Source organism: Nerophis lumbriciformis, linkage group LG19 (assembly GCF_033978685.3).
Source record: "Nerophis lumbriciformis linkage group LG19, RoL_Nlum_v2.1, whole genome shotgun sequence".
NCBI classification, from domain to species: Eukaryota; Metazoa; Chordata; class Actinopteri; order Syngnathiformes; family Syngnathidae; genus Nerophis; species Nerophis lumbriciformis.
Window position 1 is genome coordinate 28,269,286 of NC_084566.2, and position 27,712 is coordinate 28,296,997.

The 27,712-nt window shown below is 38.8% G+C and overlaps 1 protein-coding gene across 1 annotated transcript in view; it reads left to right on the forward strand.

Annotated features, from left to right (window-relative positions):
* The window catches only part of LOC133618568 (contactin-associated protein-like 4), a 274,944-nt gene that overhangs the window by 133,111 nt on the left and 114,121 nt on the right, over window positions 1-27,712 (forward strand). The window contains exons 5-6 of the mRNA XM_061979051.1: window positions 228-375; window positions 7,364-7,567. Coding sequence (XP_061835035.1) covers window positions 228-375; window positions 7,364-7,567 — 352 coding nt within the window. The remainder of the gene's footprint in view (window positions 1-227; window positions 376-7,363; window positions 7,568-27,712) is intronic.

Below are 27,712 nucleotides of genomic sequence, written 5' to 3' on the forward strand. Positions count from 1 at the left end.
GGCAGACCCGTTAGCGATCCTGTTCTGTCTCCCTGTAATGTTTGTCTGATCTTGAATGGGATTATGCTGAAATTTTTAATCATCCCCTCAGGGATTAATAAAGTATTTCTGATTCTGAATGAATCGTCAGGGGAAAACAAGGACAGTATTTATTGCTGAAGTTTTATTGTATTTTTTTTATTGCATTGATTTATTTTTTTAATGTATTCATTGTGCATTGTTGTCAGTCTCTTACAGGCAACAGTAATGCAGACAGTGTGGTTCCGTACAAGCTGCAGCAGCCGACCATCGCTCGCTTCCTCCGACTCATCCCTCTGGGATGGAACCCGAGCGGACGCATTGGACTCCGGCTAGAGACGTACGGGTGTCCTTACAGTGAGTCTCGCCAATGTCCATAGAGCTATCAATGATAGACATGCCGCTAAACCAGTGTTTTTCAACCTTTTTTTGAGCCAAGGCACATTTTTTTCATTGGAAAAACCCCGAGGCACACCACTAGCAGAAAACATAAAAAAATCAAACTCAGCAGCCGACATTGACAGTAAAAAGTTGTTCTAGCAATTGTTGGATATGAATTCAAACCATAACCACCCATGCATCAATATAGCTCTTGTCTCAAAGTAGGTGTACTGTCACCACCTGTCACATCACCCCATGACTTATTTTGAGTTTTTTGCTGTTTTCCTGTGTGTAGTCTTTCCTATTTTGCTGTTGATTGTCATGTCATGTACGGATATACTTTGTAGACGCCGTCTGCTTTACACGCTGTAAGTCTTTGCTGTCGTCCAGCATTCTGTTTTTGTTTACTTTGCAGCCAGTTCAGTTTTAGCTTCGTTTTGCATAGCCATCCCTAAGCTTCAATGTCTTTTCTTAGCGGCGCTCGCCTTTTGTTTATTTTTGGTTTAAGCATTTGATACCTTTTTACCTCCACGCCGCCTCCCGCTGTCGCCTGCAAATTGCGATCACGACAAACCATGTTCCCGACATCCACAAAGCATTTAGCTACCTGCTGCCACCTACTGATATGGAAGAGTATAACACGGTTACTCTGCCGAGCTCGAGACTGCACCGACACTCAACAACGGCACATTATTTGCGGATTATAATTACTGGTTTGCAAAAAATATTTTTAACCCAATTAGGTGAAATGACAGCATCTCCCACGGCACACTAGACTGTATTTCACGGCACACTAGTGTGCCGCGGCACAGTGGTTCAAAAACACTGCGCTAAACTAACATCTCTTGTACCAATATTTGTTTTTCTTGACTTAATTAGGCTGAAAACAACAGATCACACATTTTTTTTTAAATGGATGACATTTTCAACAGGCAGCGACACCTCTCAGGTTTTCAATCCTCAGTCACAAATGCTTCAAACAAGTCAACAGATTTTATTTAGCCGAAGGCGAGCCATAAAGCAAACACAAATCTCATCTGGGTTCCAGCCATAAAACGCACATTCACTTCTTTCACCTGCTGTTAGTACCCCTCTTGGCTCACATGTATTTATACACACATAAACAAGACATCTTATTCTAAAGTCAGCACACTGTAACAGCTTTGATTTTTTTATTTTTTATTTTAGTGCAAGTTTTTCTAAGCATGTCCTAAAGCAGGGGTCGGCAACCCGCGGCTCTAGAGCCGCATGTGGCTCTTTAGCGCCGTCCTAGTGGCTCTCCGGAGCTTTTTCAAAAATGTATGAAAAATGGAAAAAGTTGAGGGGAAAAAAATAAAAATTTTGTTTTAAGATGGTTTCTGTAGGAGGACAAACATGACACAAACCTCCCTAATTGTTATAAAGCACACTGTTTATATTAAACATGCTTCACTGATTCGAGTATTTGGCGAGCGCCGTTTTGTCCTACTAATTTTGGCAGTCCTTGAACTCACCTTAGTTTGTTTACATGTATATCTTTCTGCGACTTTCTAGGACGTGTTTTATGCCACTTCTTTTTCTGTCTCATGTTGTCCACCAAACTTTTAACATTGTGCATGAATCCACAAAGGTGAGTTTTGTTGATGTTATTGACTTGTGTGGAGTGCTAATCAGACATATTTGGTCACTGCATGACTGCGAGCTAATCGATGCTAACATGCTATTTAGGCTAGCTATATATATACATATTGCATGATTATGCCTCATTTGTAGCTATATTTGAGGTCATTTAGTTTCCTTTAAGTCATATTAATTCAAATTATATCTCATGACACACTATCTGTATGTAATATGGCTTTTAATTTTTTGCGGCTCCAGACAGATTTGTTTTTGTATTTTTGGTCCAATAAAGCTCTTTCAACATTCTGGGTTGCCGACCCCTGTCCTAAAGGGAACCAGCAGTTTTATGCCATTATATGCACATTCATATAAGCTGAAAACAAAGTGTTCTTGAGTCCTCAGAGACCAAAGCTCTTGCTACTTTTTGAAGGATTCACTGTGTTAATAACGGACAATCACCCCAGCTGAACTAGTCCCTAATGACCAGGGCCGTAACTAAGATTTGACAAATACCAAGGTCAAAAATTGGTTGCCCAAGAGAAGCTCTGAAAGGCTGAAATTATGGTTATCCCAGCACTATATACATCATACTTGCCAACCCTCCCGAATTTTCCGGGAGACTCCCGAAATTCAGCGCCTCTCCCGAAAACCTCCCGGGACAAATATTCTCCCGAAAATCTCCCGATTTTCAGCCGGAGTTGGAGGCCACGCCCCCTCCAGCTCCATGCGGACCTGAGTGAGGACAGCCTTTTTTCACCTCCGCTTTCCCACGATATAAACAGCGTGCCTGCCCAATCACGTTATTCCATACGAGGCGTCCGGCATACCTCCAATGAGCATGGCGCAGATGGAGAAGATCTTCTCGGTGTCCGTGTTGGCGCACACGTTGCCAAAGCCGACGCTGGTCAGGCTGCTGAGGGTGAAGTAGAGGGAGGCGATGTACGAGCTGCGCACCGACGGGCCGCCGACCGTGTTGTTGGGCGTAGGGCATCTCCAGGCGTTTGCCCAGCTCATGGAGTCATCCTTGGGGAAGAGACGGGAGGACAACAGGGTGACAAGAACTAAATCATCCAGACGAGAGATAAATTGTATTATTATGTTTATCTTACCTAAAAATAAATATATTTATAATTAAAAAAACTAAAAAACTAAATACATTTTTACTATATTTTGCTAAAAACATCAAAATTAATTGTATTTTTATTTGTATTTTTTCTGACTCCTTATTACATCCAGCCATAGAATTATACATTAAAATAAACATATTTGAACTAATTAATTCAAATTATAATAATTCCTTTAAAATGACCATATCTAATTATCAAAATAATTCATTGTTAATCAACAACTTTAGCATTTTATTCATTACATTTTGAAGCTCTCAGAAACCAAGTTATGTTATATTCCTTAAGATTTATTTATGCAAGTTTGAAGTATCAATTATCTAAACACAGTTTTGTTTGCATATTTTCAGGATGTAGATGTATATCCATCCATCCATTTTCTACCGCTTATTCCCTTCGGGCGCGGGGGGCGCTGGAGCCTATCTCAGCTACAATCGGGCGGAAGGCGGGGTACACCCTGGACAAGTATATATATATATATATATATATATATATATATATATATATATATATATATATATATATATATATGTATGTGTGGGAAAAAATCACAAGACTATTTCATCTCTACAGGCCTGTTTCATGAGGGGGGGTACCCTCAATCGTCAGGAGATTTTAATGGGAGCATTCGCATACCATGGTTTATATAGGGCACAGAGTGGGTGGGTACAGGCTGGCCTAGGGGCGTGGTGATTGGCTCATGTGTTACCTAGGAGGTGTTTCCGTCTATGGCGGCATGTTGTTACAATTTCGCTGCGCTTGTTGAGGGATGACAGGTCTGGACGGTAAATAATAAACAGTTTCTCTTTCAAGCATAGGTTGCATCTTTTATTACCACTATTGTAAGGTGTGCTGGATGCAAGAATTTGCCATGTTATAGAATATTCAACATTATTGTCTTTGAGGTCCCAAATGTGTTTGCTGAGTTCTGTGGTATTTCGCAGGTTTTTGTTCCTGAAAGAAGCCTTGTGATTGTTCCATCTGGTTTTGAATTCTCCCTCGGTTAATCCTACATATGTGTCGGATGTGTTAATGTCCTTGCGTATTACCTTAGATTGGTAGACAACTGATGTTTGTAAGCACCCCCCGTTGAGAGGGAGATATATATATATATATATATATATATATATATATATATATATATATATATATATATATATATATATATGAAATACTTGACTTGGTGAATTCTAGCTGTAAATATCCTGAAGTAGTGTTGTCCCGATACCAATATTTTGGTACCGGTACCAAAAATTATTTAGATACTTTTCGGTACTTTTCTAAATAAAGGGGACCACAAAAAATTGCATTACTGGCTTTATTTTTAACAAAAAATCTTAGGGTACATTAAACATATGTTTCTTATTGCACGTTTGTCCTTAAATAAAATAGTGAACATACTAGACAACTTGTCTTTTAGTAAAAGTAAACAAACAAAGGCTCATAATTTAGTCTGCTGACATATGCAGTAACATATTGTGTCATTTTCCAGTCTATTATTTTGTCAAAATTATTAAAGACAAGTGGTAGAAAATAAATTATTAATCTACTTGTTCATTTAATGTTAATATCTGCTTACTTTCTCTTTTAACATGTTCTATCTACACTGTTAAAATGTAATAATCACTTATTCCTTTGTTGTTTGATATTTCACATTAGTTTTTGATGATACAACAAATTTGGGTATCAATCCGATACCAAGTCGCTACAGGATCATACATTGGTCATATTCAAAGTCCTCATGTGTCCAGGGACATATTCCCTGAGTTTATAAACATAAAAATAAGAAGATGTGATGCCAAAAAATATCGACGTAATCATAGTAGTATCGACTAGATACGCTACTTTTCAGAGGCGGTATAGTACCGAATATGATTCATTAGTATCGCCGTACTATACTAATACCGGTATACCGTACAACCCTATCCTGAAATTTAGCCCATTAAACAATATTAACATTATTAAAACATACATTTAAAAAAACATACCAAATTTTCTACCACAACTGGGATTCAAACCCAAGACCTTCTGCTTTGCAAAGCAAGTACTAATAAAGCCTACCACGGAGTCACCGGAAAAGAGGCAGAACATTTGTCTTCATATTTTAATCAGTGACAGAGCATGACGTAGCCAGGAATACGTTTGGGGTACAATTTTATATCAAGATATCAAAACGGCCCCCCATTGATCGCGAAGCCCTATGCAGAACGCATGTTCTGCATTTTGGGCGGTGTGGCACCAGACTGACACGACAAAATTATTATATCGACAGCGTTTCATATCAATTTAATTAATGTGAAACCTACATTAGTTACATCAGTATCATTTACTGTTAATATTATCTTGACAGCACATTTCGGATCGGATAATGTTTAAAATAATTGCGTTAGGTTGTTGGAGTTGTAGCGGCCTGTGGATGACCAAAGATCGATATTGAGAGAGGATGATCTACCGCGTGGTGATGTACAGAGCACAAGATGTGCTACACATAGTACAAAACTCAAAACCAGTGAAGTTGGCACTTTGTGTAAATCGTAAATAAAAATAGAATACTATGATTTGCAAATCATTTTCAACTTATATGCAAAGACAAGATACTTAACGTTCGAACTGAGAAACTTCATTTTTTTTTTGCAAATAATCAACAACTTTCAATTTAATGTCAGCAACACATTGCAAAAATAGTGGCACAGGGGCATTTTTACCACTGTGTTACATGGCCTTTCCTTTTAACAACACTCAGTAAACGTTTGGGAACTGAGAAGACACATTTTTGAAGCTTTTCAGGTGGAATTCTTTCCTATTCTTGCTTGATGTACAACTTAAGTTGTTCACCAATCCGGGGTCTCTGTTGTGGTATTTTAGGCTTCATATTGCACCACACATTTTCAATGGGAGACCGGTCTGTACTACAGGCAGGCCAGTCTAGTACCCACACTCTTTTACTACGAGGCCAAGCTGTTGTAACACATGCAGAATGTGGCTGAAATAAGCAGGGGAGTCCATGATAGCGTTGCTTGGATGGCAACATATGTTGCTCCAAAACCTGTATGTACCTTTCAGCATTAATGGTGCCTTCACAGATGTGTAAGTTACCCATGCCTTGGGCACTAATACACCCCCATACCATCACAGATGCTGGCTTTTGAACTTTGCGCTTAGAACAATGCGGATGGTTCTTTTCCTCTTTGTTGGGGAGGACACGACGTTCACAGTTTCCAAAAACAAATTGAAATGTGGACTTGTCAGACCACAGAACACTTTTCCACTTTGCATCAGTCCATCTTAGATGAGCTCAGGTCCAGCAAAGCCGGCGGCGTTTCTGGGTGTTGTTGATAAATGGCTTTCGCTTTGCATAGGAGAGTTTTAACTTGCACTTACAGATGTAGTGACAAACTGTAGTTACTGACAGTCGGTTTCTGAAGTGTTCCTGAGCCAATGTGGTGATATCCTTTACACACTGATGTCGCTTTTTGATGAGGGATCGAAAGTCACGGGCATTGCTACTGTCGTGCAGTGATTTCTCCAGATTCTCTGAACCTTTTGATGATATTACAGACCGTAGATGGTGAAATCCCTAAATTCCTTGCAAAAGCTTGTTAAGAAATGTTGTTCTTTAACAGTTGGACAATTAGCTCACGCATTTGTTCACAAAGTGGTGACCCTCGCCCCATCCATGTTTGTGAATGACTGAGCATTTCATGGAAGCTGCTTTTATACCCAATCATGGCACCCATCTGTCTCCAATTAGCCTGTTCACCTGTGGGATGTTCCAAATAAGTGTTTGATGAGCATTCCTCAACTTAATCAGTATTTATTGCCACCTTTCCCAACTTCTTTGTCACGTGTTGCTGGCATCAAATTCCAAATGAGCTAATATTTGCAAAAAATAACAAAGTTTACCAGTTCGAACGTTAAGTATCTTGTCTTTGCAGTCTATTCAATTGAATATAGGTTGAAAAGGATTTGTAAATAATTGGATTCTGTTTTTATTTACGATTTACACAACGTGCCAACTTCACTGGTTTTGGGTTTAGTACATTTATATTACATCTTCTTTTTGTCACTTAAAAATAATACAGAGGACATGACCTTGGTGTCCTCAATGGCTAATGAATATCTCATACTTGCTAATGACAAACTGTGCAGGCTACTTCCTGCATGTTTAAATAAATGTTTTTTTTTTTTTTTGCCACCAACAGGATCAAACACACCTTAATAATCCTGACTTTGTCTTCCAGTTTATGAGGTGATGTCTTTGGATGGCAGCAGCGGTCTGGTGTACAGTTGGAGCGGCGGGCCGAGGCGAGCGTCCAAAGAGGAAGTCTCTGTGAACTTTAAGAGCCTGAGGAATCGGGGGCCACTGTTGCAAGCTGTGGGACCGTCTGGGCTGGGCCTCAGTCTGGAGCTGGAGGGAGGGAAAGTGTTGCTTCTGCTCCGAGAAGGTACAGCAACGTACATAAATAAACACTGTTACACCTCTAATAGAAGTGAAGGGGTGATGTCGCTTATTGATCTGTCTGTTCCAGGGTAAAGCTCTGGCCATTATACTGTACATGTACAGGCCTTTAAAAAAACAAAAAAACAAATTACGTTGTTAAGGTTTGAATCTATTTTATTAATACAGCGCCCCCACGACCCCAAAGGGAATAAGCGGTAGAAAATGGATGGATGAGATGGATAATACATTTGAGTTTTTTGTTGCAGACTATTTAAAAATATTTTCAAAATTACAGTCGTGGTCAAAAGTTTACCTACACTTGTGAAGAACATAATGTCATGGCTGTCTTGAAATCCACGGGAGCCTGCATTCTCGTTGTCTCTCCTTTGACAAATGGACAAAGTTTTTCACTAAGTAGAATCACAGCTGACGTGGACACTGAAAGTTCTCAAGTGTTGTATCCCAAATAGCTGCAATCGCTTTCTCTTAAAGTATTCATGTGTGATTTCCACAAGCGTCTGTACAGACGGAATGAGAAACACGGGCAGTGTTGGGTTAGTTACTGAAAACCCGTAACTAGTTACAGTTACTAGCTACTTTATTTCAAAAGTAACTCCGTTACTAACTCAGTTACTTACACCAAAAAGTAATGCGTTACTGTGAAAAGTAACTACCGTATTTTTCGGAGTATAAGTCGCACCGGAGTATAAGTCGCACCTGCCGAAAATGCATAATAAAGAAGAAAAAAAACATATATAAGTTGCACTGGAGCCCGGCCAAACTATGAAAAAAACTGCGACTTATAGTCCGAAAAATACGGTATTTAGTTACCTTTTTTTTTTCTTCTTTTTTTTTTTAAAAGCTCCCATTAATGCCCTTTTAGCCTTCATTTCAGTACTGTTATTGCACTGGAGAATAATACAATGTGTTGATCAACTTGACATGCATTTGCATCACTGAACCCTGCTAAGCAATGTGGTCTACATACAACACACAAAGACAAACATATGTTTCCAAGGGCCAATTTATTTCAGGCCAGAACAAATTGACAAAACTATTTTAAATAGCTGCAACATAACATACGTAAGTAACAAACCGCATAATAACAACATAGCTGTAAACCTGGCTTCACCTAAGGAAGGCACACGTGACATACACAAAGACTAACCAGGCAGATTTGAATTGTTGTTTTGGGCACTAGACGAGATCTTTGATCCAAGACACAACTTACATTTAACTAAAATGTTCTTTTCTTTGTGCTCGACAAAAAAAAAGAAGTGAGAATATCTCATACTTGCCAACCCTCACGAATTTCAGTGCCTCTCCCCGGGACAACCATTCTTCCGAATTTCTCCCGATTTCCAGCCGGACTTAAGGCCATACTTGCCAACCCTCCCGGATTTTCCGGTAGACTCCCGAAATTCAGCGCCTCTCCCGAAAACCTCCCGGGACAAATTTTCTCCCGAAATTCAGGCGGAGCTGGAGGCCACGCCCCCTCCAGCTCCATGCGGACCTGAGTCCGCTTTCCCACAATATAAACAGCGTGCCTGCCCAATCATTATAACTGTAGAATGATCGAGGGCCAGTTCTTGGTTTCTTATGTGGGTTTATTGTTAGGCAGTTTCATTAACGTCCTCCCAGCGCGGTAACAACACACAACAACAGTAGTCACGTTTTCGTCTACCGTAAAGCAGTTTGTCTGCTGTAAACAGCAATGTTGTGACACTCTTAAACAGGACAATACTGTCATCTAGTGCATTTGATGAAAGCACTTTTGTGCGTGCCACACAGCAATGCATCATCAGAGAGGGTGTTCAGCATGGTTCGAAAAATAGTGACAGAGAATAGAACAAGGATGGACAATTCAACCCTTAACTCAACAATGAGTAGATGAGTGTTATGTGTGTGTATATGTGTAAATAAATGAACACTGAAATTCAAGTATTTCTTTTATTTATATATTTGTATATATATATATATATATATATATATATATATATATATATATATATATATATATATATATATATATATATATATATATAACAACCTAATAAATATATATTTATAGCTAGAATTCACTGAAAGTCAAGTATTTCTATATATATATATATATATATATATATATATATATATATATATATATATATATATATATATATATATATATATATATATATATATATCCATTTTCTACCGCTTATTCCCTTCGGGGTCGCGGGGATATATATATATATATAATACTTGACTTGGTGAATTCTAGCTGTAAATATACTCCTCCCCTCTTAACCACGCCCCCAACCACGCTCCAGCCCCCAACCACGCCCCCCGCCCCCGCCCCCACCCCCATCCCCCACCTCCCGAAATTGGAGGTCTCAAGGTTGGCAAGTATGCTTAAGGCACGCCCACTCCAGGTCCGTGCGGACCTGAGTGAGGACAGCCTGTCGTCACGTCCGCTTGGTAGTAACCACAGAACACTATACCGTATAGCGGGGGTCAACAACCTTTTTGCAACCAAGAGCTACTTCTTGGGTACTGATTAATGCGAAGGGCTACCAGTTTCCATCCATCCATTTTCTACCGCTTATTCCCTTTGGGGTCGCGGGGGGCGCTGGAGCCTATCTCAGCTACAATCGGGCGGAAGGCGGGGTACACCCTGGACAAGTCGCCACTTCATCGCAGGGGCTACCAGTTTGATACACACTTAAATAAATTGCCAGAAATAGCCAATTTGCTCAATTGACCTTTAACTCTATGTTATTATTAATGATTAATGATATTTATCTTTGTGGTAACACTGATCATCTTAATGATTTCTCACAATAAATATATATAGAAACAGATAAATATCAATATGCAACACTTTATTTTAATATTTTCTCTAAGTGCACATTTTTCAAATTGAACATTTTCAAATGATCACTTCTAAGACAGTCTTGTGAAATCACAATATCCCATTTTAACTAGCTCGCCACTAACATTTTTTAACAAATCATGAATTACTTTGCACCATGTTTGTACAAATAATAACTCATGTAAAATACAATAGTCAACTCTCAAATTTTTAAATAAATCATGTCACACTTTGAACTGGGCACCAAATCTGTTATCTGTTTCTTTGTCAGTTAGTGAAGACCAAGTCTTTAAAATATTTTCTTGGATTTTCAAATTCTATTTGAGTTTTGTCTCTCTTAGAAATAAGAATGTTGAGCAAAGCGAGACCAGCTTGCTAGTAAATAAATAAAATTTAAAAAATAAAGGCAGCTCACTGGTAAGTGCTGCTATTTGAGCTATTTTTAGAACAGGCCAGCAGGCTACTCATCTGGTCCTTACGGGCTACCTGGTGCCCACGGGCACCGCGTTGGTGACCCCTGCCGTATAGTGTTCTGTGGTTATTTTTTGGTTGGCCAACGGTTTACGTTGTATTGCGCAACCCCCCCTCACACAGACACACACAGAGTGCGCCTCCGGCTTGTGACACAAGAAGAATCAGAAGGACGACGCTGCAGCGCTCCAATAAAACACACTCAGTTCTTCTGTTTCTAGCTGATACTACATAAAAAATAACGTAAAATAACGCAGTAACGCATCATGTAGTAACGGTAACTGAGTTACTGAATATAAAAAATAACCCGTTAGATTACTAGTTACAAGTAACGCGTTACTTGTAACGCGTTACTCCCAACACTGAACACGGGCATGTCTGAATGACTCGCCTTCATATTTCCAGTGGTTACCTCCGAGTTACGAAACCGCCTTATTATGAAGCTGGCTGTGGCGCGTTCTTTCTGATGTCACTCCCTGTGTGGGGCGCGGTCTTTCTGGCGTCACTTCTTCTCCGAACTCAGTTTGCAAACGATCAATGAGTCCATACAAAGCTAAGAGCCGGAGATTCAAGAAATACACGGCGCACTTACCCGTGTAAAAATTTGTCCGAGGAGGGGGACCTTAAACGCTGGTTTAGTGTGGCTGAAACGGGGCTTAGGCTAAATAATTATTCGTTTAAGGCATGGGTGTCAAACTCTGGCCCGCGGGCCAAATTTGGCCCGTGAGGTGATATTAAAGTTACACGAGAGCTGGCCCGTCGATTATATACAGCGGCGGTGCCGCGGTACATCGCTAATTCTCATACTTGCCAAACCTCCCGGGAGACTCCCTAATTTCAGCAGTGCCCCTCTCAAGGATTGTAACGTCCCCTTTTCATCCAGTCCAACAATTGTTGGCCCAGTTACATAATGTGTGCGGCTTTGGCACACACACAGAAGTGAATGCAACGCATACTTGATCTTCAGCGATACACGTTACACTGAGGGTGCCAGTATAAAAACCTTTAACATTGATATAAATATACGCCACTCTGTGAACCCACATCAAACAAGAATGACAAACACATTTTGGGAGAACATCCGCACAGTAACACAACATAAACACAACAGAACAAATACCCAGAATCCCATGCAGCACTAACTCTTCCGGGACGCTACAATATACACCCCCCCCCCCCCCCCCCCCCCCCCACACACACACACCTTGTAGCGTCAGGTTCCAGGTGTTGTGCCGGATAATAATGCACCCCCGGCGTAGAATGCACCCCCTGACGGGAGTGTTATATCAACTAAAGCCCACACTTAAAGTTTCCATGTGCAAGATTGAATGTATTTGAAAAAGTTATTTAATAAGAAGCTACAAGTGCAAAAAGAATAATGTTCGTGTTGGAGGAATTGTGAATGAATGAAATATGAAATCCGTGCTGCAGTCGCTGCTGGGCCACAACATTAGGTACACCTGCAGACTGCAACACAGATTTCATATAGCACCTTACTTGTTCAATATTTAATGCAAAACTTGTTTGGGTCCCTATTAAAAGGTTAATTTGTTCAACCTTGGCCCGCGGCTTTGTTCAGTTTTAATTTTTGGCTCACTCTGTATTTGAGTTTGACACCCCTGGTTTAAGGGGTTAAACGACTTAGTGTCGACATGGCCTAACACTAGAATGCCCAAAGGGCAGCCATTTGGCTTTATTCCCTAGAATGTCCAAAAGTCAGCCAAATTGGATTAACTCAGGTAAAAACAGCCCATCTTGATACCATTGTTCTGTAAATGAGGTAATTGCTCATTGTGTGAGGTATTTATTCTCAACTCTGCCTCTGCTGCCATCTCATTTGTCACCTTAGCACAGTTTGTGCTGTTGTTTCTACAGAAGACACACACATTGCCCATATTATAATGTGATCATTTTTAGGAAAGCGGTTATAGACGAGGCTCCAAAGTTATCTACATCCTCTAGCTATGTTTAAAGACAGTGGATGAAAGTCCTTTCGTAGCTCTTCTGAGTCAGTGTGTTGTGATGTAACGAGAGAGAAAGAGAGATTGAGGTTTAGAACTGGTGTGCAATATTCTATCACTTCATTATGTGTTCAACGGGCTGCAATCATTCATGATATTTCCACTTTTGATACCACAATAGAAAACTATTTTCCCCTCCCGTTTTAGTAAGAGGTCAACACAGGTTATGTTTTTCATTTCTTGCTCAGATGCACAGGATGGAAACAAGACTTTTTTCTTAGAAATTACTTCGATGAAAAATACATACAGTACAGGCCAAAAGTTTGGACACACCTCTCATTTCAATGTGTTTTCTTTATTTTCATGATTATTTACACTGTAGATTGTCACTGAAGGCATCAAAACTATGTGTCAGAAAAATTGTATGTAAATATTTCCGTTCTCTAAGTTCCCAATGAACAGACAAGAGGTTGTGTTTGTTGCACCAAGCAAAGGCTTGGAAAATTCCATTGTGTACGATGGGAGGAGACGGGAAGGGGGGTTATTTATTGTGATCCGAGACTTGCCCAAGCTGAATCCAGGACCAGTCCAAGCCCGAGGCATCTTTTTCTTTTGTGTTAATGTGACCGAAAACAATGACTGTTTACATACTTCCCATTCCTTTAGAAACAGCTGTTGTTATGGAAACAGGGAAAATCCAAATAAGAAGAGGTGGCGTACAATCTTTCGCCAGAGCGTGGGTGACACTGTAAGAAGTTACAGGTTGAGACATTTCTCCTCAATTGAGTCAAAATTTAATTCTGCCTCTGTTTGATTCTGTGCTTCTTGTCTATTTTAATATATGTCATCAGTGTTTGAACCTGACACTATGACACCTGTGAAGTGAGAACCATTTCAGGTGACTACCTCTTGAAGCTCATTGAGAGAATGCCAAGAGTGCGCGAAAAAGTAATCAGAGCAAAGGGTGGCTATTTTGAAGAAACTAGAATACAAAACATGTTTTCAGTTATTTTACCTTTGTTTTGTTAAGTACATAACTTCACTTGTGTTCATTCATAGTTTTGATGCCTTCAGTGACAATCTACAACTAATCATGAAAATAAAGAAAACGCATTGAATGAGAAGGTGTGTCCAAAAATTTGGGCTTGTACTGTACATGTCCATGTCCTGCGTTTTTTTTTTTTTTTTTTTTTTTTTTAATTAAATCAACATAAAAAACACAAGATACACTTACAATTAGTGCACTAACCCAAAAAACCTCCCTCCCCCATTTACACTCATTCACACAATAGGGTTGTTTCTTTCTGTTATTAATATTCTGGTTCCTACATTATATATCAATATATATCAATACAGTCTGCAAGGGATACAGTCCGTAAGCACACATGATTGTGCGTGCTGCTGGTCCACTAATAGTACTAACCTTTAACAGTTAATTTTACTCATTTTCATTAATTACTAGTTTCTATGTAACTGTTTTTATATTGTTTTACTTTCTTTTTTATTCAAGAAAATGTTTTTAATTTATTTATATTATTTTATGAATTTTTTTAAAAAGTACCTTATCTTCACCATACCTGGTTGTCCGAATTAAGCATAATAATGTGTTAATTCCACGACTGCATATATCGGTTGATATCGGTATCGGTTGATATCGGTATCGGTAATTAAAGAGTTGGACAATATCGGAATATCGGATATCGGCAAAAAGCCATTATCGGACATCCCTAACGTCAATGATCAGTTTCAGTTTTTTTTCAAACATGTATTCAATACAATACATTAATTAATTGTAATGCATCACATATTTCCAGTTGTTCCATTACACCGCGTCCAAAAATTACTAGGAAGAAGTAACACTTATTTAATTCTACCTCTTTTCATATCATAGCAGTTTTGTCCCATTTCTTTGTTCTCTGTAGCAGAACAGTGAACACATAAATAATAAATAAATATACCATTAGTAAGTAAAACATTTTTAAATATATAAATAAATATTAGACATACAAAAATATACACAATAATTAAAGTTCTCATGAATAAATAGTTAATTTATGGTTCGCCTAGGACGGGGGTCGGCAACCCGCGGCTCTAGAGCCGCAAACGGCTCTTTAGCGCCGCCCTAGTGGCTCTCTGAAGCTTTTTCAAAAATGTATGAAAAATAGAAAAAGATGAGGGGGAAAAAAATATTTTTTGTTTTAGTATGTTTTCTGTAGGAGGACAAACATGACACAAACCTCCCTAATTGTTATAAATCACACTGTTTATATTAAACATGCTTCACTGATTAGAGTATTTGGCGAGCGCCGTTTTGTCCTACTAATTTTGGCGGTCCTTGAACTCACCTTAGTTTGTTTACATATATAACTTTCTCCGACTTCCTAGGACGTGTTTTATCCTTTTTCTGTCTCATTTTGTCCACCAAACTTTTAACTTTGTGTATGAATGCACAAAGGTGAGTTTTGTCGATGTTATTGACATGTGTGGAGTGCTAATCAGACATATTTGGTCACTGCATGACTGCAAGCTAATCGATACTAACATGCTATTTAGGCTAGCGATATGTACATATTGCATCATTATGCCTCATTTGTAGCTATATTTGAGGTCATTTAGTTTCCTTTAAGTCCTCTTAATTCAATGTATATCTCATGACACACTATCTGTATGTAATATGGCTTTTAATTTTTTGCGGCTCCAGACAAATGTATTTTTGGTCCAATATGGCTCTTTCAACATTTTGGGTTGCCGACCCCTGTCCTAAAGGGAACCAGCAGTTTTATGCCATTATATGCAAATTAATTTTTCTTTTTTCTTTTTTAAAGTTTCCAGATGTTTATCCTATTTGTTTTTTTGTTGTACTTTGTGAACACTTGTAGTTTGAACAGTCTCTTAAACTGAATCATATTAGTGCCTTGTTTAATTCCTTCCATAATTGAATTCCACATATGAATATCCTAAAGGTTTTAAGTATTGTACGTGCATACAAAGGTGTTAAATTAGATTTTCCCTTAGGTTATATTTCTCCTCTTTTGTTGAGAAGAAATGTTGTACATTCTTGGGTAGTGTCATGACGCGGGGTTTTTCGCAGCTTACTTCGAGATTTGTTCTCCCGGGATGCAATCGGACGAGACCGGACAAGGCTTGAAGGTAGGAACATTATTTAATCTCTCCAAAACTCAACAAAGTACAAAAAACTGAAAACAACCCAAAGGCAAGCGTGCCTATCGCACGCGGAAGCTAAGGCAAAAACAGTGACATGAAACAAATAGCTTTAACTATGGAAACGAGCAGAGCATGAAAAGCACATCAACAGAGCCATGTCGCCAGGCCGACTAACTGGCAACGACAGGCTTAAATAGATTTGATTAGAGCCAGGTGCGTGTGTCAAATGAGGCAGGTGAAACCAATGAGTCGCCATGGTGACCAAACAAGGGAGCGCAAACAGCAACTACTGGAGTCTTAAACAGAAAATAACAAAAAAACATGATCCAAACCACAGATCATGACAGGCAGCAGGTTATAGTTTGCTTTGTACATTATTTTGGCTGTTTGCAAATGAACAAAAATCAGTGAATTTCAATATTTTGGATTAAATAAATAAAGTGTTGGTATGTTCTCTATATCCAACATTATGTATTATTCTAACTAATATTTTTTGTAACAAGGTTAGTGACTGAAGTGCACTTTTGTCATTATTTCCCCATATTTCTACACAATAACTCAGATATGGTAACACTAGCAAGCATTAGATAAGTGATTTTTGGTCCAAAACATATTTAGTTTTATTCATAATTGACGTGTTTCTTGCTACTTTATGTTGTATATTTTTTGCATGAGCTTTCGGGTTCTTTTTATCATCTATTATTACACCCAAAAATTGTTTTCTTTTACCTAGAGATGTCCGATAATATCGGACTGCCGATATTATCGGCCAATAAATGCTTTAAAATGTAATATCGGAAATTATCGGTATCGGTTTCAAAAAGTAAAATTTATGAATTTTTAAAACGCCGCTGTGTACACGGACGTAGGGAGAAGTACAGAGCGCCAATAAACCTTAAAGGCACTGCCTTTGCGGGCCGGCCCAGTCACATAATACCTACGGCTTTTCACACACACAAGTGAATGCAAGGCATACTTGGTCAACAGCCATACAAGTCACACTGAGGGTGGCCGTATAAACAACTTTATCACTGTTACAAATATGCGCCACACTGTGAACCCACACCAAACAAGAATGACAAACACATTTCGGGAGAACATCCGCACCGTAACACAACATAAACACAACAGAACAAATACCCAGAACCCCTTGCAGCACTAACTCTTCCGGGACGCTACAATATACACACCCCGCTACCTCCCCCAACCCCGCCCACCTCAACCTCCTCAAGCTCTCTCAGGGAAAGCATGTCCCAAATTCCAAGCTGCTGTTTTGAGGCATGTTAAAAAAAATAATGCACTTTGTGACTTCAATAATAAATATGGCATTGCCATGTTGGCATTTTTTTCCATAACTTGAGTTGATTTATTTTGGAAAACCTTGTTACATTGTTTAATGCATCCAGCGGGGCATCACAACAAAATTAGGCATAATAATGTGTTAATTCCACGACTGTATGTATCGGTATCGGTTGATATCGGAATCGGTAATTAAGAGTTGGACAATATCGGAATATCGGATATCGGCAAAAAAGCCATTATCGGACATCTCTACTTTTACCCTTTCAATATCTAATCCGTCTATTTAGATTTGTGTTTGACTTTCTCTTCTACTGTCACCAAATAACATTATTTTAGTTTTACTGAGATTGAAAACAATCCGCTTCAGAAATTACAACAAAAATTTAAGTTAAATTTTCTTCTTGATGTAGACAGGCGAAAGAAAAAAAGAGCTCAGCAAAAGCCGAACATCCTATCTTGAAAACAAACAAACATTTGTCGCATCTGCTTTACATCACTGCCGGCAAACGGCGAGGGTTGATGACATAGCTAAACTCGAGCGACGTCTGAATAGATGCTAAAGCCAAGGGGGAGGGTTCAATCAATCAATCAATCAATCAATCAATCAATCAATGTTTATTTCTATAGCCCTAAATCACAAGTGTCTCAAAGGGCTGCACAAGCCACAACGACATCCTCGGTACAGAGCCCATAGGTACAGAGGGTTAATTTATTGTGTAATTTATTTTCATCCCATATTTGTTCCCACTACCACACCTTTAATTGGAGTCCTTAATCTCATTATATGCAAATATAATGACAATAAAGTCCATTCTATTCTATACTAAAAAGAAGGGCAAGAGGGAGGATTTGGACTGAGCCTTATCCACCTCGGGTCCCAAATATAGAACTATTTAGCCCTAAACGGTTCACTTCAGAAAAGAGTAGGGCAATAAAACGCTTCAAAATAAATCAAATAAACCATATTGGGGAAAAAAACCCACTACTGAATAAAAACCTTAACTAAAAGTCAATGGCAGTTTTGCACAAGGCCACTTTAGTATGGATTACATAAAAAACAACAACCCAGTATTTCTAATCAGATCAGAGATCTTTACAGCTACTATTTCCTACAGTAAGACAATAATTCAGTCGATGTCTGAAGCTTCTTCTAATGAAGAACACCCCTGCCCCTGATCTGAGAATTTAAATGGTCCACCACATTCCAATGTAATGGCTGCATTTGGAGGGTGGTAGGCAAACCCTGGGCGTTCTATTATTAAATGGGTTATAACTCCACGGGGCACACGCACTTGAGGCACTTAAACATTCAAGGAGGTTTCCTTGGCTCCTTGTTAGTGTACATTACTTTTAGAAGTACTGTACACTTCACTGCACATGTACAAAACCCAAAACCAGTGAAGTTGGCACGTTGTGTAAATCGTAAAAAAAAAAAACAGAATACAATGATTTGCAAATCCTTTTCAACTTATATTTAATTGAATAGACTGCAAAGACAAGATATTTAATGTTCAAACTGGAAAACTTTGTTATTTTATGCAGATATTAGCTCATTTGGAATTTGATGCCTGCAACATGTTTAAAAAAAGCTGTCACATGTGGTATAAAAAGACTGAGAAAGTTGAGGAATGCTCATCAAACATTTACTTGGAACATCCCACAGGTGAACAGGCTAATTGGGAACAGGTGGGTGCCATGATATCACCACATGGGATCAGGAACACTTCAGAAAACCACTGTCAGTAACTACAGTTTGTCACTACATCTGTAAGTGCAAGTTAAAACTCTACTATGCAAAGCCAAAGACATTTATCAACAACACCCAGAAACGCCGCCGGCTTCGCTGGGCCCGAGATCATCTAAGATGGACTCATGCAAAGTGGAAAAGTGTTCTGTGGTCTGACGAGTCCACATTTCAAGTTATTTTTGAAAACTGTGGACGTCCTGTCCTCAGGACAAAAGAGGAAAAAGACCATTCGGACTGTTATAGGCGCAAAGTTAAAAAGCCAGCATCTGTGATGGTATGAGAGTGTATTAGTGCCCAAGGCATGGGTAACTTACACATCTGTGAAGGCACCATGAATGCTGAAAGGTACATACAGGTTTTGGAGCAACATATGTTGCCATCCAAGCAACGTTATCATGGACGCCCCTGCTTATTTCAGCAAGACAATGCCAAGCCATGTGTTACAGCAGTGTGGCTTCATAGTAAACGAGTGCAGGTACTAGACTGGCCTGCTTGTAGTCCAGACCTGTCTTCCATTGAAAATGTGTGGCGCATTATGAAGCCTAAAATACCACAACGGAGACCCCCGGACTGTTGAACAATTTAAGCTGTACATCAAGCAAGAATGGTAAAGAATTCCACCTGAAAAGCTTCAAAAATTGGTCTCCTCAGTTCCCAAACGTTTACTGAGTGTTGTTAAAAGGAAAGGCCATGTATCACAGTGGTAAAAATGTCCCCGTGCCAACTTTTTTGCAATGTGTTGCTGCCATTAAATTCTAAGTTAATGGTTATTTGCAAAAACAATTATGCTTTTCAGTTCGAACATTAAATATCTTGTCTTTGCAGTCTATTCAATTGAATATAAGTTGAAAAGGTTTTTGTAATTCATTGTATTCTGTTTTTACTTACGAATTACACAATGTGCCAACTTCACTGGTTTTGGGTTTTGTATATGCATACATGCACATATTTACATACATCACCATGTTGGTGATTAAACTGGTTATTATGCAACAAGTTTTGTGTGTTAGCAGCTCAGGCGCGTGTGCGCGGTCTAGGCACTTAAAAAAAGATTCACAATGTTCCCCCGGGCTCTGTGTAAGTGTGGGCTGGTTTTAAATGAACCATGTACATCTCGTATATCAAAATAAACATAGCAGGGGTGTAATGCCACCAAGTCAGCTTTTGCTGATTTTCCAGGTTTTTGATTGGACAAAATGTGCATGACAGACGGTGTATGCGTCTACTTGTAGACAGAGGCAGTTTTGGAAACTCCCCTCGTGTGGATGGAGATTGCTTTGACCCCAGATATGTGTTTTTGAAACAATCCATGGCCTAAATCAGAAGTCTTGAATGGGTCGTAAAATCAGGAGGGTCGTAAAATCTTTGATCGATTAGACTTTTTTTTAAATATTTTTTTTATATTCCAGCCGCAATTTTCCCACAAATTTAAATGTCTTTAAATACATATTAAAATTAATCCAACATTCTATAGTGAACGAATAAATGAAGCCATAAGACATCTTTTTAGTTAGCAATACTGTAGGTGTGTGACATTTGGGCACGAGTCAAGTCTTTTGAACGGCTTCACGTGAGAACCGAATTACAGTTGCGGATCATTCGTTTGGTAGACTTTTTTAAAAGCTAATTGCTTCCATATGCGCATCATCTTATTGGACTGGAGTCATATTGTCTGAAAACCTCACAAAACGAGCCAGGATCAAAAGGTAACAATGGGATGCACTTTTGTAGTTCAATGTTTCGTTAAGTAGCCTACTTGAGCAATACATATTTCAATTTTGCATTCACTTCATTGTGCTCATTTTTATTTTAGTTATATATATATATTTTTTTTTAAATATTTTAGACATATTATTTGTAGGCTGTTTTTCTCCTTTATGGTTGAAATAATCATGTGTGGAACGTTTTCCAGTGAAGTTAAATTGCATGAAGGTTATCTGTCGCCTCCCTAGTTTTTACTGCGCCATAAAGTTTTTTAGGTAAGACACACTTCCAAATAATTCTATCATTGTCAAAGCATGGCGCCACCTTATGGAATGTTTGCAATGAAAACACATCCCAAATGAAATTTTTATCATATTTTAGAACAATTCACACAAATAAGGAATAGAGTATAAGTTGGTAAAAAAATAAGAATTATTCAGATCTAAATCTCATCTCACAACTTCTACCTTTAAACATTTCCTTCATGACAACAAGTAACATGAACTTTTGAAAAACAAATTCTAACAAAAAAAAAAATGACGCATAAAAAACGAGTCAGTCTTTTGAATGGCTCTTTGAATGGAATGATTCTTTCAGCTCCGACTCCCTTCAGAGAATCATAAAGCCCACATTGAGCAACACAATAGCTCTTTCAGGCAGAGCACTGGTTTATTCACCTAGAACCTTTATTTAACCAGATAAGAAACCGATTGAGATCAAGATCTCTTTCACAAGGGTGACCTGGCCAAGAGGTCAACAGCACATGTCACAGAGCAGTTTCAAAAAAGTAATACGTTAAGACATACATCTTAAAATACATAAAAGAGAACTGTAAAACAATAAATATTTACACCTTTTATTCACCTGTCACTCCAACGAGGAAGACCCGCCCTTATCGCTGCTGTACCAATCACCAAGCTCTGTCAGGTTCCCTGTGATTGGCTGAGAGCCTATATTTAGCTAGCATTTAGTTTATGTTAAGTTTTTAAACCTTAAAAATGGACCGTTTTGTAACACGACAAAAAACACAAGCAGTAAAGAGATAAGCCGACCCCCCCAAGGTACCATTCGGACCGGTTTAAAGGGTTCATATTATGATCTTTTTCTAAATTTAGAACACTTCTGTCAGGATTTGTTGGTGACGAACCCCAAGATGCAGAGATGGCAGGCTTGATGCAGGAAAACATGACTTAAATGTCAAAAATGCAGGGAAAACACAAGCCATGAACCAGGAGACAGGAAACAGGATGCCAGGAAAGCAGGTAACAGGCAACAGGACACTAACCTGACTCTTGCCAGACCCTTGTAGTTCGCTGAGCTCAACACAAGGGTCTGGGCTCGAAGGCATTGTAAACTCCTTCCAGATAGCAAAAAATAATAAACCAATCAGAATCGCCGGGCGGGATTTCATAGATAAATAGTAAATACTGGTATAGCGCTTTTCTACCTTCAAGGTACTCAAAGCGCTTTGACACTATTTCCACTCTCACCCATTCACACACTGATGGCGGGAGTTGCCATGCAAGGCCCTAACCACGACCCATCAGGAGCAAGGGTGAAGTGACTTGCTCAAAGACACAACGGACGTGACTAGGTTGGTAGAAGCTGGGGATCGAACCAGGAACCAGGAACCCTCAGATTGCTGGCACGACCACTCTCCCAACTTCGCCACGCCGCCCCCAAGATGTGACGTAGCACTGAAGTCGTGTGCTGACATTGATTCTGCTATTGCAACTGCTTTGCGACATCGATCGAATATTAATTACTTAAAAGATGAACAGAGAACGGTTTTGAAGGCATTTATTGGTGGCAAGGATGTTTAGGCTTTTCTTCCGACCGGGTTTGGATTTCCCAGCGTCGCTCTCATCAGCGTCACAGATTGATTTCCATGTGAGTGGTTGAAGTAGCACGGCATTCAAGATAACGGACAAGTGGTTTATCCAATCATAAACAATGATTTTTTTTTACAAGGCCCCGCCTTCTGAAATATGTCTCCTATTGAGAACTCCCAGATTCTTGTGTGGATCTGGCGAGAGTCAGGTTAACAGGACACAGGATTCTAGGAAAACTGGGGACAGCAAACAGTCTACAGCATACAATCCTCCAGCACTGACTGGAGGGCGAGGCAGGTATAAATAGTAGCCTGATTGGCAATTGCCACCAGGTGTGCTCGGCTGCCAATCAGGGACAGGTGAGGGAAACGAGCGCTCAGGGAGACGTGCAGGAACTGGAACCAAAATAAGAGCGCTGACAGGAAATAGAACACAAACACAGAGGAAAACCCAAACATAACCAAACTATCAGTCAATGATAACTTCATTGTGGTCTACATAACATGTAATGGTGGTTCTTTGGTCAAAATGTTGCATCGATTATGTTTTACAGACCATCCTCAAACCACTTTCTGACCGCCTCTCAGGATGTGCCGTTTTGTGGGCGGTCTTATTTACGTGGCTCACCTTCGACTACGTCTTGACCCCGTCAGCCATGTTGTAGTTTTTAGCGCTTCCATAGCCTGTCTTCAGACAGATATCACACTGCAAAAAGTCAGTGTTCAAAAACAAGAAAAAAAATTAAATACAATTAGGGATATTTTATTTGAACTAAGCAAAATTATCTGCCAATAGAACAAGAACATTCGGCTTGTCAAGACTTTCCAAAACAAGTACATTTAGCTAACCTCAATGAACCCAAAATACCTTAAAATAAGTATATTCTCACTAATAACAAGTGCACTTTTTTGGGTAGAAAAAAAACAACCTTTTTCCTCAATGTGTTGAAAAATATTCTTAAATTAAGTAAATGCTAGTGCCATTATCTTGACATAATGATATGCGCTCGGCATCATGATTTTTTTTTCTTGCTTGAAGTAAGAAATGATTACTTTAAAAAAGTAGTTTTATACTTGTGAGTGTCAATGACACAGCTTTGCATCAGTTGATATTCTAGTTTCAAGCATGTTTTACTCAATATAGGTCATAAAATCTCAGCAACAAGCTGTAATATCTTACTGAGATCATTTAGGACCAAAACCCTTAAAACAAGTAAAACACTCTAACATAAAATCTGCTTAATGAGAAGAATAATCTTATCAGACAGAAAATAAGCAAATATCACCCTTATTTCAGATATTTAATCTTACTTAGATTTCAGTTTTTGCAGTGCAGTTAGAACTACACACTACTTTGTGTTAGAAATGGCAACAGCGTAGGATGCATGTGCATGTACGAGCCAGTCTGCCCCACAACAAGAGGATAGAGAAAAATAAGGAACTCATTGGCGGACTCGTGCAAAGCTCTTTGGGTAAGACTTTACCATATATGGAGATATCTGCTGAAATGGGGCAAATTCCAAATGGATCATTTGGAGGATGTATGAAAGAAGCTAAGATTGTTTTATAGATATCTCGCCATGCCTCCATGCTTGGTTTTCAAATTTTTGGGACTTATGCAGATCCCAAATACATAAAAACCGGTAACAATAGGCAGGAAAAATGGTTTTGCATAACAGGACCAGTTTAATTTAAAACAATTGAATACAAAATATGTATTTATTGTATGGGGTCTCTGCGCCATCTTTTCATCAGTTTTTAGGTCCTTAGCCTGGATAATGTGGAAACCCCCTCGTTTAAATTGTCTGCAGAGGTGTTTGTTTGCACGTGTGTCCTGTGATTCGCTGGCAAGGTTTGATTGATTGATTGATTGAAACTTTTTAGTAGATTGCACAGTACAGTACATATTCCGTACAATTGACCCCTAAATGGTAACATCCCAATACGTTTTTCAACTTGTTTAAGTCGGTGTCCACGTTAATCAATTCATAGTACAAATATATACTATGAGCATAATACAGTCATCACACAAGTTAATCATCAGAGTATATACATTGAATTATTTATATTATTTACAATCCGGGGGGTGGGATGTGGAGGGGGTTGGGGCGAATTAAATGAAGTCAGCTGGGATAGACTGTAGCTCACTTGTGACCCTAATAAGGAAAGAAAATGACATTACAGAAAATGTAGTATGGCTTACAGTTAATCAAATTAGACTAATTTGTATCGCATTGAAAGTTGTTGCATCGTCATGAAATAAAACAAAAAAACATATTTTTCTTCAAAAAATGTCAATTATTACATAAGTCGATAATGAGATAAATAAATAAATGCGGAAATAAATAATACCGTATTTTTCGGACTATAAGTCGCAGTTTTTTTCAGGAGCGACTTATGTGTGAAATTATTAACACAATAGCGTAAAATATCAAATAATATTATTTAGCTCATTCACGTAAGAGACTAGACGTATAAGATTTCATGGGATTTAGTGACAGATTGTGTGGTAAACGTATAGCATGTTCTATATGTTATAGTTATTTGAATGACTCTTACCATAATATGTTACGTTAACATACCAGGCACGTTCTCAGTTGGTTATTTATGCCTCATATAACGTACACTTATTCAGCCTGTTGTTCACTATTAATTATTTACTTTAAATTGCCTTTCAAATGTCTATTCTTGGTGTTGGGTTTTATCAAATACATTTCCCCAAAAAATGCGACTTATACTCCAGTGCGATTTATATATGTTTTTTTCCTTCTTTATTATGCATTTTCGGCCGGTGCGACTTATACTCCGAAAAATACGGTACATAGGTTGAATATAACATAGGTTATTTTGAGTAATACAGTTACATCTGGGTCACATGTTTGTGCGCAGGTCGTTTCCCCAAGATACAAATGGACGCCAAAAACAGCGGGCAGGTAGGAAAAATAATTTATTTCAAATAAATCAGCCAAAATACAAAGAGGTGCGCATGGCACGGGAAGCTTGGGCAACGCTTAGCAAAAAGGCTAGCCAAAACAGGAACGAAAAACAAGAAGAGCCAACAATTGTTGCGTGTCGCAAACAAAACTGCCAGACAGAGTGTGGCGAGAGGCACCAATAAATAGCCCTCTGATTAGTGACCAGGAGCAGGTGAGCGTCCCGACCACTAACCAGAGGCAGGTGAACCTAATCAGCACCCATGGCAACCAGGAACACAAACACAGGGGTGCTGAAACAGAACTAACTAAACTTAAACAAAACATGATCTGGGCACAAATACATTTCTATTCAATCTATTTTATTGGAATAATAGTTATTAATGTTGGCACACAAACAGAGACTGAGAGAAAATGAAAATGCTCTCAGTAAAGCAGATTGATGTACGACTGTAGTATATCACACTGAGAACTAATTCTGAAGTCACCCTTCTGATGTGTTGCGTCTGATTAGACCGTGCTGGCGTACCTAATGAAATGTGTTTATTTACTGCATTATTTCTGCCTGGTGCGTGCAAAAATAATGGATGTAATATCCTTCCTATGTTATGCAAAGATGTGCTCCAATTATTCCCACACAAAGCTCACCTCCTTGCAGATGTTAACCTTTGATTTATTGTTTAATTTCAACTGCGTGTGATACTTTCGTCATTAAATTCATGCACTGTGAAGTGAAACCTGGGGGAGTAATATTTGATATTTCATAATGTGCAATAACACCCTTTGTGTCTTTTTATCGTCTCCCTTTTTGCCGAAAATTTATGTTTTTCCCTAGTCTAAGGCAGCGCTTCAAGTTGCATTGTTGTTGTTGTTGTTGGAATCATCTTATGGAGTTTCTTTAATGCATATTTGAGTCTCTCGGGTACGCTTTTGTCAGTCCTCCTTTCTTGTGCCCTCTTACTTTTTAGTCAAACCACTTTGTGTTCATCCTCGTTTTTTTTTTCCAGGGAAAGAAAAACAAGCTTATTAAATTAAATTTACATAACAGATTTACTTAATTACGTTGTGCAACATTGCCAAATTGGAGCGACCCAGAAGAATAACTACAATAGAATAGAAAAGGACAATTAAATGCCGGACAAACCGATTTGAGAACACTTTTTACCCGAGAGCCATAGTGTCGCTGAACACAAGACAATAATGACTATGCATGTGAGCTGTGTGCTTGGTATTTTTATGTATTTTATGTATTTTTATCTATTTATCTATGTTCTTATGTTTTTATGTGTTATTATGAATTTGCACTAAATTAGTTTTGCATACAATTTATTTGTACAATGTACAATGACAATAAAGACTTAGACTTAGACTTAGACTTCCTTTTTATTGTCATTCAAATTTGAACTTTACAGCACAGATAAGAACGAAATTTCGTTGCATAAGCTCATGGTAGTGCAGGATAAAAAAGCAATAAGGTGCATATATAAATAAATAAATATATATATAAATAATATATAAAATAAATAAATATATATAAATAAATAAATAGGTTACTGTACAGAAATATATTGCACTTTTTCACATGCGTCCACGTTTATGGATGTATGTTATATTGTCTTTTTTTATTCCAGCGAGTTAATCCATTTTGGGGGGAGTTGAGGGGATCATTTAATTATGATGCGTTCAAGAGTCTTACGGCTTGAGGGAAGAAGCTGTTACAGAACCTGGAGGTTCTGCTTCGGAGGCTGCGGAACCTCTTTCTAGAGTCCATCAGTGAAAACAGTCCTTGGTGGGGGTGGGAGGAGTCTTTGCAGATTTTCTGAGCCCTGGTCAGGCAGCGGCTTTTTGCGATCTCCTGGATAGGAGGAAGAGGAGTCCTGATGATCTTTTCCGCCGTCCTCACCACTCTCTGGAGAGACTTCCAGTCTGAGGCATTGCAGGCTCCAGTCCAGACAGAGATGCTGTTGGTCAGCAGGCTCTCTATAGTGCCTCTGTAGAATGTGGTGAGAATGGGGGGGAGGGAGCTGTGCTCTTTTCATCCGACGCAAAAAGTGCATGCGCTGCTGAGCTCTTTTTACAAGAGCTCCGGTGTGTAGGGACCAGGTTATATTGTCAGTTATCTGCACCCCCAGGAACTTGGTGCTGCTTACTATCTCCACTGCTGTGCCGTTGATGTAGAGT